The 22,111-nt window shown below is 34.7% G+C and overlaps 1 protein-coding gene across 2 annotated transcripts; it reads left to right on the forward strand.

The window, feature by feature from the left end:
• Positions 1–104: 104 nt before the first annotated feature.
• Positions 105–18,813, forward strand: LOC144444725 (transmembrane protein adipocyte-associated 1 homolog). 2 transcript variants are annotated; one of them, XR_013481869.1, is made up of 11 exons: positions 105–171; positions 5,454–5,741; positions 7,693–7,825; positions 8,237–8,326; positions 9,059–9,211; positions 9,692–9,808; positions 10,263–10,323; positions 10,627–10,729; positions 11,470–11,550; positions 12,476–12,858; positions 14,396–18,813. XR_013481869.1 is itself a non-coding variant. In XM_078134326.1 (11 exons), exons 2-11 carry the CDS (start codon positions 5,539–5,541, stop codon positions 14,432–14,434), a joined length of 1,044 nt encoding a protein of 347 aa, XP_077990452.1. In that variant the 5' UTR covers positions 105–171; positions 5,454–5,538; the 3' UTR covers positions 14,435–18,813. The 2 variants fall into 2 exon arrangements, 1 of the variants encoding a protein (XP_077990452.1); XM_078134326.1 differs by having other exon boundaries at positions 12,476–12,539.
• The last annotated feature ends 3,298 nt before the right edge of the window (positions 18,814–22,111 follow it).

The raw sequence follows: 22,111 nt of genomic DNA on the forward strand, positions 1-22,111 counted from the left end.
TTTCAACAAATATCGGCCCTTTATCGGAAATACATTTGAAGAGGTGCGCAGTCATGTAAACCGTCGATATCGATAGATCACTACCCATGACGTCACTTCCGTTAGGAAAGTACGTCCTCAAATGAATGCAAATCTTCAGGTTGTGTGTGTCAGTAGACAACACAGAAGCAGGTACGTAAGCTTTTTACATGTCGAACGTAAATATTCTTTCGTTCCTCCATAGATATCGTTCTAATCGTATGATTTAATGTTCTGATGCCACTTTCGAGCCAATTTACTTTGCACAGCGTCGCTTATTTTATCGAAATTGTTTCATACTGTATGTAATATCGCCGTTATATTCATGTAGTCTATAGACAGGTACTGTATGTGTGAAACTGTCCGTTTGTCAAAATTGATTTGTGTACAACTTCGAATGTTTTTATCCCAGATGAAGTGTTACCACAAAGTAGCTAACACTATAAAGGGTACAAAACACAGCTTACACTTACACGTTGCTATCTGACCCCCACTCGCTACTGATAAACAGAGTGACACTTACTGTTATCATGTAGAACGATTGACGTACATTGCAAATTTAAAATGAAAATAAACACACACTGGCGTGATACTGCAACGCCCCGTTATTACTCGTTAATGCTTGTAATGCTGTGTATACACCGTGAGGCAAATCAACTGCTAATTGGAAATAGTTTATTTCGAAAATAAATCCCAGAAGGTATTTAATGTATTTTAAAATCTGTTAACGGTACGATAGTAGTGGTATGTGCGGACACGAAATGCCCGAATTAACGTATAAACGAATGGTGTGGTGTATTGTTGGACGTCATAATCATGTGGTATGATGTGATGTGATTGTGAAGGAACATTGTCCCATAAACAATGGGTTCACTGCCACTGTCAGTGACTCAGTGCGATAGCTTAAATCTCAGTCACTATGTAAGTTTTTAGCTTGTAAGTTGAAGATCGAAGATACAAGCTTGAAATAAATAGAACAATTGTATTTCTAAAGTTTCAGATGTCGTGAGTTTGACGTTTGAACGTCGCGTCATCACCCACACTAAAGTCTGTGCAGTAACTAAAATAAGGAAATGTATCTATTTGACTGGGTACAACATGTAGCTGGTGCCTGAGATCATAGTAATTTTACATTTAACCCAGTTGATAATTGTTCTGTAAGTTTAACTACATAGTATACCATGTCATGAAGATGCAACAACCAATTTTCATTCAATATTTTGGTTAATTACAAATAAATATTCATAGATTTTATATTCAATGCAACTTATCAAAATTTGACACTGAGTACAATAGCTGTCATCAGAATTGAGAATTGAATATGAAATTTAGATACAAAGTGTAATTTTTGTTCATACATGTACTCAAAATTATACAAAATATTTAGATAATTGTGATATAAAAAAAAAGTTTTGTATCTCAAATGGTGAGGAAAGAATTATGTTTGAACTTTTTGTTATAAATGTGAATTAGTTTTATTCTGTCCTTAACTTTCTTCTGTTTATAATTATTAGAAATGTTAGTATGTGTAAAATGCCCAGTTATGTGTATGGAGTGAAGAGCTTTTCCTTCAGAAAATAGTCACTGTAGGTCTGTAGCATACTTATTACTAGCTTGGGGACTTTGCTGTCTTCTGGTTTGACAATGTGTTGCTGCCAAGTCAACATGTTAAGTCAAATAGCCAAGTTTCTATGTAGCATCATTATGTCAGTACCAAACCTGTCTGTAATCAATAAGAGACACACAGGGCATTTCACTTCCTGTAAAGTTACTGCATAACAAAACAGGGTAGTAGTGAATACAATAGGAGACTTCAAAGCTTGGCTAATATAAAATCTACAGTGTTAGTTAGTTTCTTTTTCCTTTTTGTTTCATTTTCATTTCATTTTTCTAAAAAATGAAAATAGAGTTGTGAATGTCACAAACTATAAATTCATAAATTTAAGAAGTGAAAGGGAATTGAGGTATGTGTGAGTTTAGTGGTAGGTGGAAAAACTTTACAAATACATGGGTATGGCACAACTGTTTAGGACATTGAAGGCAGAAGAAGCCATGTTTATAGAGAATGAATGTCAGACCTTGGATCCATTTATTTGCATTTATTCTCTCATTGGTTTAACCAATGTACACCAAAATCAGATGCCATTTTAATACTATATACATAATATATGTAAGTTTTGACAAATATTGTTTCAGTATGAATCTGTCATCGGTACTAAATGATACAGGTCAGATCATTTTGTGTGGAAGTGCATGACCATATCACAGTAGTATTGTTTGTTTTTTGATAACAGATGGTTAACTCTGTACAGAGTGAAAATACATAATTATAGCTGTAGATGATATAAAGTGTTACATGGTTACTCAATATGTAATTATTTATTTATAAGGCTATCAACATGTACATATTATATGCAGATATTATTTTTAATAGAGAGTATTGATATTCAGCCTAAGGTCATACTCTATTCATGATTTGGGCGGCCCTTTTTATTTTTCTGTTTCTCATCTCCCGACCGACCCTAATTTGCAGCTCCGACATCAGAAAAAAAAAAAGTTTTTTTATTTCCGACCGACCCCTGAGCACAGCAAATTTGTAAGGTTCCCCATGGCGTCTTAGGCCAGTTCTGCCGAGGCCACGACCTTGCGACATTGGCCCCCTAAAATTACAAATGAAGCAATAATTTTCCCACCTTGCGTCGCTTTGGCGCATTCATTTTACGGCAGACATCAAAATTATCTAAGTCCACGGCCGGACCAGGCTAGGCTCTGACTCGACGTGAATCCCACAAGAAGTAATATAAGATACAGTGACAACGCGCAGTTCTATTGTTAACATAAAAAATGCCACAAAAAGATCAACTTTGATAAACTTGATCTACAAATTAAAATATTAGAGGGAGTAGATGAGACGTCGAAATGGACGTCTCTCCTCACATGTTTTGTCTACTGTCACTGTCGTGACCTCTGACCTACTCACTGACGTGTGCGAAACACTGAACTTGCTACCGGAAATCTATCTGCCATGCCACAGCTCAGAAGCCTTCGTGAACCAAATTTATGGGACAGGTTGTGAATTTCATTTGTTGATGGGTTAAATTAAATGAGTACAAGTTATTTTAATTCCGAAAAAGCTGTGTTAGGGGATCGTGTTGCATGATGTTGACAGTGCTAGTGACACATGTGAATGTTGGGCACTGAATCAATGCGTAATCACTGGCATGGCCGGGCCACTATAGACCGCCGATGCATGTGCGCCCGGTCAGACATGAAGAACGAACTTGTTGTGCAAATCAGAAAAAAATTAATGTAATATTTACAGAGCATCCCAACTTTGACTTTGTTGATAGTTTTAGTTAAAGATTCAAGTTCTGAGTTTCAAGGACACCTAGTGTCAGCTTTCCGTATCATTGCAAGTTTACGGTACGTAACTATGCTGTCATTTGATATAGCAGGACCAAATCATGATACACAGCCAGTAACGGTTAATTAATAAAAAAAAATTATTTTAAAGTTTGTTTGACTATTATTTGTAAGTTTTCGTTCACATTTGGTACTATTTAAAGTCAGGGATTTTTTTCTTCAAAATGTCATGAATTTGAAGAGGGAATGATAAACACAGCAGTGTACTAACAATTTTAAAAATGAAACAAGTGGTTACAAGTTTAGGATTTCTCAAAGTTTTTATTCAATCATATGTTCACTGTGACTTATTTTGAAGTTCATTGTCCTTGTCTGAAAAAAGGGAATTATAAATTTGAGCACTGCTATTCATTGATATTCAGATTAAAAATTGTGACTACCTGGCTGTCCAATCTTTCTAAACAATATATCATTCATATATATATATATATATATATATATATATATATATATATATATATATATATATATATATATATATATATATATATATATATATATATATATATATATATATATATATATATAACTTAAAATTACATAATCTTAATTGCCTTCTTTTTATAAGGTGTAATGTGTAGTACACAATTTTCAAAAAATAGCTTACTGAGAACTGTTATTATGAATGGAATTTTTTTATGTAGTTAGGTAATGGTCTATACGTAATGGAATATCTCAGACCACAGTATCTCTATAGTGGTCTGAGATAATTTATATGAATATTTCATAGACAATAATAATTGACCCTACTCCCTGTCAAATGACACCACTTTTTGGAACCAAGGGGCCTGTGTCCCCATGTCCCCATTTGTTGGAAACCTTGGCAGAACACCGCCGTCTAACCCCCCCCCCCCCCTCTCACCCACCCACCCACCCCACCCCCTTTGTTACGTCAGAGCAGCATGTGTCTTTCATCATGGCAGAAGCCGTTGAGGTTTGATGAGGGACAGGGCTCAAAATTAATACTGTCACGCGGTACATTTTGCTCCAATGTAATAATAGCTCAGAATATTTCCATCATTTTCAAAATTATACTTAAAATTGGTAAAAGTCATACTGCATTCCTAATTTCTTGACCAGTTTTTAGCTTTAAATCAGTTGTATTATCAGGGAAATGACCGACTCCATAGCGTTTCATGACCCATGACATGTATGACCTTTGAAGACATTCCGATGTTTACATTATTACTTTTAATTACTTTTAAACAGTAAATCCCAAAGGGGTTCTGAGTTCTAGAAATGTTTGACATGCTATCTGGTGGATTATTTTGACAAGTTCACACTGAAGAAATATGTTTCATAGAAGTAATGGTTTAAATAAATAAAAATTCATCTCGCACACTGATCACAATCACGTAAGTGTTTCAAAAAGTTACATACTAAAGTTCAAATTGGATAACTTGAAAACATTGTTAGTGATGGCAATGCCACTTTGATTAATAGGACGAATGTATTAGTACTCCTGATAAAATCACACAATAGTTCACGGCTACAGATATACACCCATCAGGATGATAAGTATTTAATCATCTTCTTACAAAGTTGTTCTACAGACTTGTCAACCTTGCTAAAATGAAGGAAAGAGACTTGTAACATGGAATTCAATAAAGAGAAGAGAAATGAAGCTGTATAGAGACTAACAGGACAGAAAGGACAGAGAATAGAACTGAAAAAATACATTTTTTTTTCTTGCCCCCCTTTTTTTTTTATTTCGCCCGCCCGACCCGCCTGACTATTCCATTGGAGATGAGAAACAAAAAAAAAAAAAACCTCACCCTTAGGTAGAATTACTTATAGTCTGAATTGCTGTCCTGTATTCTAAAGACTCGTTGTTGGCTTTTTAATCTAGCAATCATTTCAGGGTTGATGAGAATCACTGGATTTGAAAGCCAATGATAAGTCTCATGGCTAGCTCTCCTGCTAAGTAAAATACTTTGAGAGTCTTGAAATGGAAATGTTCACATGCTATAATATTATTATTGTGTATGACATTGTCATTATATCTCCTGTAGGTGATCTTACATTGTCTACCAAATGGTTATTGATACACCGACTCTATCCGCCAGTGAATTATGTGATCAGTATTATTACTAAAAAATGACAGTGGAAGTTGTAGCAGTGAAACCACTACTTGATATCAGTACTACACTACAGACAAATATTAGTATAAATGTCAGTACCCAGGTAACCAGTACAGTAGCACATCCCATGGTGACTAAGATACCTGTATCCAATGATACTAACAATGCATCACTACCTCCATGTTTGGCCATTCTATATGAAGAGATTAATGATTCCGGGTAGGTGTACATACTAACTTTAATCTGTGGCTCTGTACAGGCTTAAATGTGCACTAATCTATAATCAGTGGCAGTGATAGTCTGAGTGTTACACTGCATTGGGTGACTAGCTGAGACAAGGGTTCCTACCAAAATGATGGTACATTCCACATGGAAATGTGTACAAGTTTTGCAAGATTTTCCACCTTTGGTTCCCAAACCTTGAAGTTAGTATAAACCCTCTTAACGGTTTCCCCATCTCACTGAGGCATGTACTCATCTCACTGAGGCCATGTGTGTGTAAGCCAGTGATCCATTGCCAGGCACGCATATCAAAACAACAACAGTGAGGCTAAATATTGGGTCATGTGTAAATATTTTTAAGATACTCGACATTGTGTGAGAAGAGCCTTTGGCTCAACAATTTATCGAGTTTAAATAAAGTCAAATAATAATAAATAATAATAATGTGTACATCACTTTCTTTCTTTACATAACCTTAGATTATGACAAATTACAACCATTTTGTCATAAGGATATTTCTGTTTGAATAATTCTACTTTATAGCAGAACAAGGTATCAGTGAACAGTGAGCATAAGAATTAGAAGAGGAAACAAGTCCTCTTTCCACAGAAAAATGAAATAAACTGGTTTCATTGTACTAGTAATTTATAATTTGAATGCATCAATTGTTTATATATGAAATAATGAATCAAACTGAAAAGTATACAAAATTAATGCAATTCATAATTTTCAAGTAAAATTTTATTTTTAATGATTTTATTGATAATTTTTCATGTCCATAATTTTTGCAAAATTACATTTTTTTCCGACAAATGACAACAAAGACAATAATCTTTCTTCTTCAACCAACAATCTGTCAAATTTTATTGTAGAATCTTGCTAACATCCGTTTGTTGCCAGTTTTCTTTGGAGGTCATCACAAACCATGGCCTCCGACATATTACCGTAAGGGAAAAAGCAATCAATGTACTTTTTCAACACGCTTCATTGTTACTGTTACACAACTAAATAGTTATAGAAATGACATAACTCATTAATTAGTGTAATTTGGGGAATACTAGTCCACAATTTACATTTTTACAATTGTTCTCTTATGATGTAAAGTAATTAGAAATTATGGATTTCCAATAAATGCAAATACATGCTTACATTATGAATATTATAAATATCAACCCTATTACAATTTTGTTTTGTCAATTTTTCTGAGTTCTTACTAGGTTAATTCCTACTTTACAGGCATAAACAATAATTTTTCAGCCTTTATGTGTTTGTCAGATTTGTTGTCAACGTCAATGTCTTGTATTTCATACACAATGATGACTGAAAAGTGAATCACAGGAGTTGTGAAATACCAGGTTAAAGTGCTGCAGTGACACTTGCTTCTCATCCATGTAGCATATAGATATGAGTATTACCTGACTATTTAAATAATATAAACCCCCACCCCCACCCCACCCCAACCAGAGGGACATGTTTCTGCCACAAAATGCCCGAATTAGTGTATAAACGAATTTCACCCTATATCTTATCAGTAAAGTAAATGTTAATAACTTATGATTACAACTGAAAATATTGTTTCCATGCTTTGGAGCAATAATGTTGTAGTAGTTTTGAAATATACTTCAAAGCAACTTATTTACAATTGAGTTTTGTGTTTTCAACTCGCCCATGAATCCTGTAATTCAAGGTAGTGAGGATTTATTAAGTATTGTATGAATTTTTGATAGATCATGCATAAACTAAAAAAATGTAATACTTTAGACAGAATTAGGCAGAATCTATTGGAATGGGGGTTTTGAATTTTGTTATTTGCCCATCACTGAGTTTGGATCAAAAATTAAAATCTCCACTTGCCTGGATTCAAGGCTAAGACAGAATGTTCTTGAAAGAGTTAGTTAGCTGAATATATTTCATATCACTAATTTTACTCTCATTTCCTTTATTTCAGAGTCCGTGCATGGGATGTTGCCCTCCTCATCCCAAATGCAATATTTCTGTTATTCCTCCTTATCAACATCAAATCAGCACTTGCTAAGCTGAAAAACTCTAATAGTCCTATAATTACAACCTTTTATTTAATGGTGAGTGTGTTATCATTTTAACCTAGCATACAAAGATGATCATGTTAGAATTAGAAGTAAGTTATTTTCTTGAAATGACATCTGTTTTTGAAATACCATAACTTTGTTGATAACTGACTATATTCAAGTTTCCTTTACATATAAATATTTGTTTGTGATTGTGAAAGTAATCTGTTGGTACTTTATCAGATGTAGGATTCAGTCCTGTGTGACTGTAAGGTTGTTTGCACCCCAGGTTAGATACTTCAGGAAATGTAAAGGACAGTTATGTCATTATAAGTCTATGCCAGAGATGGTCATTTTACAGAGTTTTAAGCAGATTGTGGCAAGAACTTTATACAAATTGTGGCAAGAATTTTATACAAATTGTGGCAAGAATTTTATACAAATTGTGTATTGCTATTATTATAGGTGTTTGTTGTGGCATCTATCGGTGTAGCAAGATGTGTAGTATCAATGACTGTCAATGCTGCTTCAACTGTTGGATCTGACATTGACAAGGTGAGATGATGTTTCCTTGCATCTACAGCATATATACTAGTCTAGAGGCTATTTGTGGATCAAATGCCTTCACCTCATCTAGCTCAGTGAGAAATCATGAACCAAAAGTTGTTTATGCAAATGAGGTAACGTCTACCTGTTAGAATGGTGTAAACAGGGTATAAGTAGCATCCTGCCCTGACAAATATACCACATTTGAAAATTATGTAAATGCCCCCCATAAACACTAATGTGTGATTGGGCAGAAGTTTGTGATTGATTAACAAAGACACTGTGTTAATGACTGTGTGGATGGCTTCATTTGAATTTAAAATTTCATCTCAGGACCTCAATGAGCTGGACGTGTAGTGAGAAGAGATTTGATGCCACGGATAGCCTCTAGACTACATGTATACTGACGTTTGGCTTGTGTTAAACTTATAGAGTTACTGTATGATATCGTACAAAAACCAAAGTATGATTGTCAGAGTGCTAAGTAGTAATTTAAAAACATTTGTAGTGTATATGATCAACTGTTAATTGTCACCACAAAGCACTGTCCCTCTTTTACATAAAATGTGGGTGAGAAAAAAAAACAGTTGTCTGGCAAAGCCAAAGAAAAAAGTTAATATTTAAACAATAGAATGATCCTATGTAATCCTAATGCCCTATAGCACTCTGTGAAATTCAAACATACCATGTAAATTATTTTACTTATTTCATTCAAATACTTATTTCTTTCCCCAATTTCAGATCCTATGGTTGGTTTTGAAGTTTTTTGTGTTGGCCACAGAGCTGAGTGTACTTATATTTGGCCTTGCCTTTGGTCACTTGGATAGCAACTCCAGTATAAAGAGAGTTCTAGCATGTACCACACTTATAGCATTAGCATTTTCAGTGACACAGGTAAGATATGATGAAAGTTGGCTGGATGCTTTGGACATCAATTTTGCCTCTGATTTAGATGTCTGTAATGGCTGTATTTCATCAACATTGACAGTAAAAAAGGAGAACTGTATAGGATGCTTGGCTGTCAATGAGAACATTTGACAGATGTAAGCTACTAGAAGGAAGAAAAACACAATTTTTTAGCAAAACATTTTGTGTCGTTACTGATAAGCACATTATACATTATAATATTTAATATATTTTTCTTGATTTAGTCTTTTTTCTTGAGAATCTAATCCAAGGGGGCACTTACTTTCACTTCACATCTACTCACATCCAGTAAACATTCTTGATGACAACTATGTCGGTTCCTATATACATATTTGACCTGTCGTTGTAGCTGGACGTTATATCACAAAGAATCCGTCAAACATGATAAGGTTACAGACTGTAGCTTTTTAATGAAATAAAATAGTTGTGTAAATTTTGATGTTGTAGGGATTCCTAGAACTAGTACGTCCTGATCATAAATTTCAAGCAAATTCTAAAGACTATGATGTGTATGGCCATGGAGGTATGCTGTTCTGGTTTATCAGCTCTTCGTTCTTCTTCTTGGTAAGTAGTAATTATCTTTGTTTTAGATGTAGTTTGATGTCGTGATGTCTAACAGAGTTTTGAAGTTTATATTTTATAGAAAATTAAAGCTACTTTTTGAGAAAAAAAATTATTGCACAGGTCAAGAGAAAGTGAGTGGGTGGTGGATGGGTGGGAGGGAGGGAGGGGGAGGATGGGAGTGAGGGAGGGAGTGAGAGAGTGAGTGAGTGAGTGAGTGAGTGAATGAGTGAGTGAGTGAGTGAGTGAGTGAGTGTGTGAGCCCATTGGTTGTTGAATGAATGGCTCACAAGTGAATTTGAATTAGTAAATGACTGTGCAAAATGTATGTGTGTTGGAATAAATGAGAGTAACTTGATGAAATACAGTTTGATTCTAATCAAGATTTTAAGCTTGTATTCAAAGTATTAAGATGTAGCAAACCACTAAAACCAGATATATATGATTGTCATTTTAGGTATATTCATGTACTTTTATCTTGCCATTTACAAAATTGAAAGAGAAAATTCAGCTTCCAAGTAAGTATTGCACTTAACTTGAAACAAATATCATACATTGTTAATCTTTTTCCATATCCTTATACTGACTGGAACATTCTCACAAATGGTTTTGCTTGCTCCTTGTCCCTTGAAATATTCAAACCAAGGAATAACAACATAAATCAGTAACATTTTAGATAGAAATCATTGTTAATGCTGTCCACACATGCACCTACAGCCACAACTTTGTGCGATTTACCAAGTTTAAACAGAAACCTAAATTTTTATTTGACCACCAATGTATGGATTAGTAATCTATATTATGTGGTTTTTTTTTTACAGTAAAGAAGTCATTTTATGTGTATGTGTTCATCTTGGCCATTTTGAATCTACTACAAACAATAGGTGCAGTTTTAGTTTTTGTTGATGTCGATGCAGGTTTCTGGTAAGTATACTGGTTTATCTAGTCATAAACTTGAACATACAAGCAGTGTCATTGCCAGGACACATATTTAGCAAAAAAACAAAAAAAGTAACATTACTGGGACAAGCCATTAGCCAAGCAAGTGGACTTGTTATCAAAGAGTACCAATATTTACACATGTGATGATGGGCTCTTACATAACACAAGTAAACAGCTGTAAAACCTCTATTCGGCTGTCTGCATGGACTGCAATTGAGGCAAACCTTATCTCCGTCTTATATCAGTTATCAATTTATTAGGCTATTATAAGTAACGCTACAAACAGCTTTAGAGATGCAAACAACTTTTATGACACCCGTTTTCGCCAGGCAAGCCCGCGGGTTTGTTGCACTTGGACCGCTAATGGTTTGTGACTGTCATGCCAGAGAGTAACTTTTGTCTTTACATCACATCTACAACCAAGATGCAGTATTAAGGCTCTTCAAATCAACAAAGTAGAAAAACTGAATTGAGAAGGAATGACATGTAGCTTGTTCTGTCCTTACTGTATACTATATTTACCTCCAGACTAACATCATATTTGGCCTTTGATATGCAAAGTATCGATAATATATTGGATATTTTTATTTATTTCACATCAAGTGTTATCATCCAATCAGTGCATTCATACAAGAAGATAGGAATCTGTGAGTGTCAGTTACACATTTCTGTTTCATGTAATTTTTTTCTAACATTTGATATTTTGTTTTTGGTCCATCTAGTATTGTTGACATCACTACATATCTCTATTTTACCTGTTTTGCTCCGCTGATTTACTTGACTTTCCTCAGAGAGTTCTTTCAGTGAGTATAGTCCAACTGCTCTTTCATTTTGAAGTTTCTGAAAAAATGCTTTCTGTAGTAGGGAAATAGCAATCCGGCCATCTTGAATGACGCATTATGGGAAATGTGACATTATTCCATCACAGACGTCAATCACTCACTGTTGTAAACAATCCATCACATTATTTGTAACTACAAATAATCTTGTTCACTCAGACTATTGCAGGAGGGTTATCATTCCGATCACTCCAAAATGGTCAATGATCAACTTTCATGATCCTTGTTCAACATCAGAAGTAATATGCTAGGTGCCATCTTGATGTAACTTTAACATTTAGTAATTGTCAACATTCTGTCCAACTGTTGTGCTCCTAATTGCCACAATACCTCTTCCAAGAACAAAGATTGACATTTTTATTGGTTTCCAAAGTGAGCTAAACTTAATATTGAAGAGATTTCAAATTCTCTCTTAGATTTAATATTTTTTTAAATATCTTTTGAACACCCACTGATGTAAATCTCATGGTCACACAGTGGTCATGAAAGTGACACATATGTATACTTTTAAGTACAAATAATCCCACAGTCCTTGGTATCTTAGCATGTTCTGTTTGCATTACAAATTGGCTATTGACAATAAGATTAAAACTTGCATATCTGTCTGTGGAATTATAAGTTTTATCAGAAATTACTGACAGTAAATTAAAGATACAGGAATCATATAATGTACTTGTTCTGTGGTCATTTGTCGGTTAGAAGTGCAAAAATGAAGTTCAGCAATTGCGTTGATGGCTGAACCCCCCTCCCCCCACCCCCCAACCACCAACCCCACCCCCATGAATGAAGTTCATTTATTGAGCTTGTGTGAAATTGTGCAATCATCCTGTACATTATGTTATATGCCCAGTTCTAAGTCTTATGATGTTATTTTTTGTCGTCTCCACAGAACTCCAGCTACCACCATATTCTTTTCATACAAGGCCCAAGTGGACGATGGTGAAGACGGCGAGGTAAACATGCCTCACTCTTACAGTACTTCATCTAAAGAGTTATCATTTGGCTATGACAGTACTGAGTTTGATGGTCACAGTAGCTCTCTTGTCATCAATAGAGCTGACGATTCAAACACTGAAGAGGCTTGATTGATTCAAAGTCCATCTCAATGGCTCATGAACATGATTTACGGAATACATACACTGTCACTCTCGAGTCTGTCAGAACCGTGAATAACAATATCAATCAAAACTGATATCAGAGAACATGACTGTAGTATCAGCTGTCGTCAGCAAATGTACAATGTATGACAGTGTTTTCAACAAATTACATAATGTATGCGTAACTTAATATGTACTTTTACAAACAAACATACAATAGTGAAGAACATACCAAATATTTTTAGCTATACAAAATATATACAATACAAAATATCAAAAAGTGATATCATATATGAGAGTTATCTCGGCCAGGCCATGGTTTAGGTATATATGCACTTGGTATAACACAATGGAAAAGATAGTTCTGTGTTTCCTCTTGTCTTTGAATGATGGACCTCATCTTCTCTCTATGGCTACAGTACACTACATATCACATTTATCAATCTGTTTCCGCAAATATAGTCCTAGAATGTGAAATACTCTGCAACTTCCTGTAATTCTTTCCTTCACTACTTATTAATTTAAGGAGTCATCTATTAGTTTTCTTTAAAACTGTTCCTCTAATTTCTTGTATTGAGTAGACTAACAGCTAAACTCTTTCGCAAACTGAACTCTTTGACTTTGTGCTTTGTTATGAAATACACACATGTACAATAGAATACAATGTTGCCATGGTAACAATGCATGCGTATCTCAGATTGTGATCCTGTCGTAGCTGAGTGGTTTTCAATGAACTTTCATTGAAATTTTAACCATATATTTATTTTAAAAACCAACTTCTTTGTCAGATATATCAGATTTTTTTCGAGATTTGTTGACAACTTGTTAGAAGAGTATGTAGAGAAACATGAAAAGAAATTTAGACAAACATTGTACATTTCAGTTTGTAATTAGTTTATACCTGATGATTACTTTTATTTTTTTGTTTTGAGTTTGATTTGCATGCTGGTGCTTATTTACATATGGTCGTGGAAATTGTATTTCTGTGAAGAAATACTGTCAAAATGGTGGAAGGTAACATACAAAAATTCAGTCCATACTAAAAGTACATTGCTCATTTGAAGCAACAATTCATTCATTCCAGAAAGAAAAACTTGGAGATTTTGATTGAAAAACTTTTCAAATTTCAATTTCTCTTGCAATAGAAATGTTGCTGTTGCTTGCACAGCTTTGCACACATTTTATGCAGCGTATATTTCAAAATGCTTTTAACTGTTTAAAATCATACTCATTGCTGCAATGTAGTACAGCACACATTTTACTCAACTTGATTCTGCACAACATAATGCTTTGTAATGTCACACATGCAACACATTATACGTATTACATGTTCTTGTGTGGTCATGGTTGGTGAAAATACCTTTAAACATCACTGTGTACAGCTCTTGTAATAAGCAAGTTTCTGTGGATATGACCGTTTATTAAAAAACACTACAGTTAGACATGCCAAGTAGATTTGATGTGTCCAAACTGATGATTAGATGTAGAGATAACATTGGAAATAGTGTTATGTCTGTTTACTATTTATTGGTGATATAATGCTTTCATTGTTTATGTTTCTTCCTTGCAAACATAGTTTATGATTTCATTTTGACATAGATGTTTCAAATTGTTAAACCTAGTTAATATTTCTTAGAAATTAAGTGTTAAGGATATCCGTAAACCTTCAAGAGGAAGGGGACTTTTAAGAGAAAGACATTTTATTTCAACAGAACTCCCTCAGAAGTGATGGTAATCCTACCCTGAACTGATAACTGATTGGCAAGGTCTTTGATACTTATTGAAGGGGTGAGAATGCCAACAGACAGACAGAGACAACTAAAAGACAATGTTTACAGTCAAAACACTGACATTACTACAGTGCTGAACTCTAGAGGTATGTAGGCAGAGTACTTGACAAGGCAGGCTGAAAAGTCATTTTATTTTGCAGATAGGTTTGGATTTTTGATAATCTGGAGAAAAGTAGTTTGTTTGCTAGTAGACTAGGTAGTATGTGCCTTGCATCTTAACCCCCATTGTCAGTTGAAATAATCTGGATCATCATATGTATTTTTTATTTTTTTTAAATGGTTACCAAATTTTGCCATGCAAGATTCCAATATGGTACTCCAATGCTGTGTTACACCACAGACAAGGAAGAGACATGTTAATGGGGGGGGGATAAAACATTGATTTCCTTGAAAACGTTACAGACAGAGTACTCTCAATTCTTCTGAAATGGAGCAGAACAAACTTTTATATGGCAAAGTGAGGATTTGGAGGGAAATTTGGTCCCCAAGGTGCACTTGATTTGTTCCAATCTCAAACAATGTTGTTGCCTCTGTACTTTATACTATAGAACAGATTTTAATGGTTTCATTGTTTTTAAAATAATTACATTCTATTTACAATTTGTTGAATAAGAGGAGAGAATTATTAGGAAACTTATTGGAATTTCTCTTTTTTTAGGTTTGTAAAATGAGTCCAGTTGACACAAATACAATTTCTTTTAAAGTTGTGAAGAAAAAACTTAAATTTTTTTATTATTATGAAGTTATATTATGCATTCATGAAATGAATGCTAAGAATTTAATTGGAAGGTGTTGGGTTTTAGTCTAAATATATATGTACATATAATTATATCGGAGGAAGGTTGTGATTGTTAACATCACATGGTGTTATGTTAATTGTATATATTGCTTTCAAAGTCATATTTGAAAATATATAAGTATGTGAGAATTTGATTCAAATGAGAGAAAAAAAACCCACAGCTGTTGTTGCTATACAAAATTATACAAAAAAGGATTAAGTACATAAAAGTTTAAATCAGATTGGAAAAACATCAGCTGCTGTCGTAAAAGTGAGTGTGTTTACCAAAACAAAATCCTTGAATTGTTCAATCAGAATATGATAAATGAGCGTGTTTCTGGAGTACTGCTAACTTTCAATAACAATTTCTCATACTGGGTGCAATTATTTTGTCTTCATACTCATAGTGTGGTGTACGGTATGTTTGCTCAGATATTTTGTGGCAGAAATTAAAATATTTCATATATAATTTTATAGGAAATAATTGTTATCTGTTTTTATGACCAAAATATGGTTTGTAAATATGATACTAATACTTACCAGTACATGGAGACAAGTATTTGTGAAATGGGACCATTGTCTTTGAAGTGCAAACCAATCTAATTCGCTAACTGTCACATTTAAGACCAACTGCACTGACAGCCAGTTGTGAGAAGAACCAAATCATCATCTGACTAGATAAATATCTTACTAGCATTGCTACATGTTATCATCTGGCATGACAAGAACTGAAGTACAATTGTTACATTTTAATCAATTGGCATGCCTGAATATGTCTATATTGTTACAATGTGTATGATTTGGTGACAATCTGCTAAAATAATGTAGCAATGTTGGTAAGATTTTTGTTACACCAGATGAATAAAATGAAGCACTTTTAATAAGATATTTACAGAGCTGTTTGAATTCAACTGATTTCCATTGTATTTAAAATAGCAAACACTATTGTGACTGTTTAGCTCCAATGAAATCAACAAAATGTCAGTCTTGTACAAGTCAAAACAATACTTTTAACTCTATGGTCGTGTATCATGAACATGTTATACTTTTTGACCAAGAATGTAAGTTAGGAATGATCTTTCATTGTAGTATAGAAATTATGGAAGCAGGGTTCATTACTGATAAATGTTGTATGTCAAGTTAATGCCAATACTTTTTGACTGTTTTACTGCAGAGGTTTGTAGATAAGATGATGACACTTTAAATATAATTTGTAGGACAACATGAGTTATGTACATGTAAACTGAAAGCTTTGGTTTGATATGATTAATTTCATTATTTTTGTCCATATTTGGATGTAATGTGAGAGGTAATGATATAGACAGAGAGATTTGTAGTTGTGTGTATTCCTTTCATCAGTCAAGCCTCACAAGCTGTAACTGGACAGTTATTTGAAACTCTTTTGTTAGATACAATGATGTACTTGTACTATTGTACACCCTGAATACTGTTCAGGCATAGGGTGTAAGTCTGCAGGTAAACGTATAATAAATCAAGTCAAATTGATTTTTGGGTCCATACCTTAAAAGCAGCTCCCCTATGCATTCACAGTAGCAACCTTTTACTATACAGTGGATAAAATTGACCTCTAATTAACATATAACGTGTCTAATTGGTATTTTAAGAATTTTCAGTTAATATATTGTTGGTTATCTCATCAAAAAATTAAACTCCGGTTACAGCTAGTGCAGTTTTAACAAGATGATGTAGAAGACAATTCTTTCAGTGGAGTAAAGATACAGAATGTCGTTTTTGACATGTTTGTTCTTTTCAGTCATTTTATACAGAGCTATAACTGCACTGAAAAGTATGGTAATGTCATTTATCATGCAAGCTTTGATTCCTTTCAGAAATGTGTGTGTGACCTACTTTCACCCATTCACTGACTCATCATTGTGTATGATTTGAGCTGTGGCATAGTCATGGTTGGAGGCTCACCGACACAGCTGACACATCATTTGTTTATACCATTGTACTAAAGGTCCTGATTAGCTATAAGTTATGGGGGTCAAAGGTCACTGGAATGATGTGTGTTGACGTACATTTTAAATGTTATGTCCTTTGCATCAGTACTGTTTATTTCACTGCCAGATTCTAAACACAAAGTGATAACTGATTGAGAATGGCCTGATAACTAGTAATAGTGTCATACTCTAGTTCCTATTTGATATGATTTATGATTAGTACGATCATCTCCACTCACTACGTCTAGTTCCTATATGATATAATTTATGATTACTATGATCATCTCCACTCACTACGTCTAGTCAAAATCAAACATTTTACTGTTAATCTGGCTAAAGTGATAACTGATTGAGAATGGCCTGATAACTAGTAATAATGTCATACTCTAGTTCCTATTTGATATGATTTATGATTAGTACGATCATCTCCACTCACTACGTCTAGTCAAAGTTAAAATGTGTATCTGGCTAAAGTGATAACTGATTGAGAATGGCCTGATAACTAGTAATGGAGTTACTGTAATGCTGTAAAGACATTGTTTCATTTTCCTGTGTTAATATTACTCTCAGTTGTAGTATTTCCATCATTGGGCATTTCTAAATGTTAGTGTTCTTCACATGTACAACACATCAACAGATATGTAGCTACTTCCTCTTAAAACAGTATAGTCTACAAAGTGGGAAAGTAACCATTCTATGACATTACACCTTCAAGCCCATTTGTTAGGGATGCTTTTGTAAAGTTAATGTCTGTATCAGGGGGTTTTGTGTAAGAAGTGGGTGCAATGAACTTTGTAACAGTGCCCTTACAAGCTTTGCTGGAATTTGTTGTGTCATAGCGTCATAATGCTATCATGACCTTGTGATGGCGCCCTCAACGGTTTTAAGAGTATTTTGGTGGTAATTTTGTCGTTGCTTTCAGTTCAGGTCTGAGCTTTCTGGGACAGGTCTGTAGGGTCTGACTATTGATAGGTGGTGAGAGAGTTTTTAAGAATGTAAAAAAATTGAACTCTTGCTACTAAATACATATTATTTATCAGGATATCAGAAAGGTTTGGAATTTTTGTCAAAAGTTTTAAGTGAGATTTGTGTACCTGTATCATACTCCAAAAGGGTGTGATAAATAGCAAATAAATCCTTTTCAATTGCTGCTATATGTGTGTTTGTGTTTGTGTTTGTGTTTGTGTTTGTGTTTGTGTTGTACAGTTTTATTCAATCTGATTGAAATTCGATGTGGTGAAAGCAGAGGCGATCACTCCGAACAAAACAAACGTCACAACATGATGAATAGAGGTAAATAAGGACATCTAGCCGCTTTCACCACATCGGATTTCAATCAGATTGAGTTTTATTAAGCTTCTGTTAAAGTCTATTTGTTTTGTTTCAAGTAATGTACAATGTATATGAAACCTCAATTCAAAAATAAAGACAATGAAATTGCCATAGAAACCAGCATTTGATTGAATAGAAAACTGTTGATTAGATTATGTAAATGGCACTTGTTGTAATATTTACAAATTACAGTTTATTTACAAGTTGGTGTCTAAATTACAAAGTAATTTGTTGGAAAAATTTCATTGAAGAACAATTCATCACAAATCTAGTCTTTTATTTATCATTTTTCAGGTTTTTTTCAACCCAATTTCATATTAAATACTTTTTATAGAAATAATAAAATGGATATTATGAGATGAGGACAGATGGTGACGGCAACCTTTCATTCGAATGTTTGGTCATTGCTACCTGCTAGACTAAAAGTTAAGCCGTTGTGGGCGCTCTTCTCGTGAGGGGCGGGATGGTTAGATGGGGTGATCCCGGCAACGTATAGTACTAGTATTTCGATAGAGTGCCATCGGTTTCCATGGTCACTTTTACAACAAAAGACACAAAACTACTTTGAATCGTCAGCGTCTGTATCACGCATTCTCGCAAACCAGACTTTATCTTTCTTCTGAAACATTGGAAAATCACAATTAAACGTCTTTGACGGGAGCCTGTAACGTTGACCTTCACACATAAAACGTAAATATAAGTTATGATATGATCCAAGATACTAATACTTGCATGTCGTTTTCACTCCATTTATCCATTAATATCGGTTGTTTGTTAAGAGTCCCAACAACAAACTTCAAGTTTTATTGCTGTTTGTTAAAGTCACAAGTCATTGCCCTATATACCTGTATGCAAGATCATACGATAGCCCAGATAGCTAAGGGAACAAGCAGAATTAGGGGGGGGGGGGGCTGACGGGAAAATGGGGTGCGAGGGTGTCTTGGATATTCTGATAGTTTGAAGGGGAATCACGAAATATTTTGCTCATGATTTGAACCAACTTCAACCCCAGGAGCAGTCGTCTACCAAGAGAACGAACAGAATTTACGGAAGGGGGGGGGGGGGGCCTCGAAAAAAATGGGGGCTTTGAAAAATCTGCCGGGGCGAAAGGGGTCATGAATATTTGTTTTTGTTCCAACTTGATACCCACTCCTAAGACTGCTATTTCAAGTCTGTCCTATAAAGTTTAGTAGTAGAAACCTGTATGCCCAAGAATGTAGTCTGACAAAATTTGTCATATGTTGCCCTTATTGTTGTTGTTGTTGTTGTTGTTGTTGTTGTTGTTGTTGTTGCTACTGTTGTTGTTGTTGTTGTTGGTGGTGGTGGTGGTGGTGGTGGTGGTGGTGTTCGTGTTGGTATTGTTTTGGTGGGATTGTATACATTAACTCTTTAAAACGCTCAGGCCTTCGGTCCTCGAGATCAGTTTGCGATTAGACTAGTGTTGCGCCGGATCGGAGTTTAGATAAAACGGAGGAAAAAAAGGCGCGAGCGACTGGCGACAGTCGACAGTCTACACCAAGAACAAAATGAACTGTTTTTTTTTATTTTGTGAAAATGTAGCCTTTCACCCATCAGATGTTCATTCTGTTTATCACCCCAGGACTATTAAATTTGGTCCATTGTATGTAAATTTATTTTAAAATGAGACTTTCTGTCGTTAAAACCTTCATAAAGTTTGTAGTGGTCTGTTTTAGTGGGTCAAGGGGCAATCGTCTGTGAATTGACCTGAATCCTCGCCAATAAACAAACTAAACAGGTACTAGGTGGGTTCAGTGTTTTAACATTGTCCATATGCAAACGAAAAAACACGCTTTTATTTCATACCGTTGGCATAGGTTGGTCAACTTGATACTAACACGTGATTCTTGGTCAAAACTTGCAGCCAAAATAATCAAGTTTAGCGATTACCTTGTGTGGACTTTGCCAATGTGTGTCAAATATATACGATATCGTTCGGAATTAGTTTTGTAAAACACACCCGTTGTACATGTCAGAGTCAAACTCAAACGTATTGGCAGAGTCTATTTGATAGATAGTAGTATGGAATGTAGTATGGAATACTGCCAATGCTATTTCCTGGAATCAAAAGACTCGTAGACAATATCCCTTCATATCATACGATACAAGTTTTTCCTCCACTTTCAATTTCCCCGAAGTCCTTCTATCTACGGGTTATTCGTCCTTGTAGTCGTACCATTAACTCACATGGTACAAGGAACTGTACACAATTGTTAATTTGAATCATACTATTATCATCTTTTTTACCAAAAAAAAACTGTTGTTCTTTTCTTTTCACAAATCTTTCAATAAATGTTATCAATTATTTCTTGCTATTAAACAGAGCGAACTTTTTTGAAATGCAGTTCACTGCTGTATAAAGTTGTGTTATATCATGAATGGTGGGTCATTCGTTCATTGTCATCCATCGAGACCAAGCAATTCACTGCTGTTACGTATAAAGTTGTGTTATATCATGAATGGTGGGTCATTCGTTCATTATCATCCATCGAGACCAAGCAGTTCACAGCTGTTACGTATAAAGTTGTGTTATATCACGGTGGGTCATTCGTTCATTGTCATCCATCGAGACCAAGCAGTTCACTGCTGTTACGTATAAAGTTGTGATCACGGTGGGTCATTCGTTCATTGTCATCCATCGAGACCAAGCAGTTCACTGCTGTTACGTATAAAGTTGTGTTATATCATGGTGGGTCATTCGTTCATTATCATCCTTCGAGACCAAGCCAGCCAACCCAAACTTTGTTGTGGAAACGCCACCAAAAGATGAAGTTTGTTCAACAGTAAACGATACTATAGTGTGACAGTAAGTGTTCAGATCCAGAACATAGAACTTACTAGATTTAAAAGTTATCTCCTGGTTTTATACAAGATACAAGAAAACTTTTTTATCTCACGTAAGAGAAATTACGGTGACGTGGTTGTTTCATACATTAAACACATATGGAAATACCGATGAAGATAACGATATAGAAATATACACAAGATTTATGTCTCAAAATCCGAAATACGAACTTTAAAACTCCCAAATACACACTACAAATTACAAATTACAAAGTTTAACATCTTCTAAATATTACTAACACTGCTTAGACCTGAGTAAGTCAGAGATGTTGATTAAACCAAAGCAATGCAGAGTAAATAACTTTATCATCTAGTTTGGTTTAATATTCTGGTTGAAGTGGGCACAAAACTTGATTTGATTCTGACTTCTGAATTTTGGGACACGAGATGGTCTCCCTGATTACAACTCGATTTATTTGGTAGATGAAACCACACCTTAATTTGGTCCGACGAACCAGTCATGAGAAAAACACTGAGTTGACTGTCTAGTCATGGGGCAGCGGCGTGACCCACATTTACGATGGCGCTTGTTGCTACAAGCTTAGACAGAAGGGAACATTCAGTAAGTATAGGAGGAGGGGTAAATCAAACCCAGTCTGTTTCGTAAAATGTGACCCTTCTAAATTTCTAAAATAGTCCGCAACTTCCTTTCTCTATAACATGACACCACTCCTGTTCAGATATTTTTTTTAAATATGGGTC

The sequence above is a fragment of the Glandiceps talaboti genome, chromosome 1 (genome assembly GCF_964340395.1).
Source record: "Glandiceps talaboti chromosome 1, keGlaTala1.1, whole genome shotgun sequence".
Taxonomy (NCBI): domain Eukaryota; kingdom Metazoa; phylum Hemichordata; class Enteropneusta; family Spengelidae; genus Glandiceps; species Glandiceps talaboti.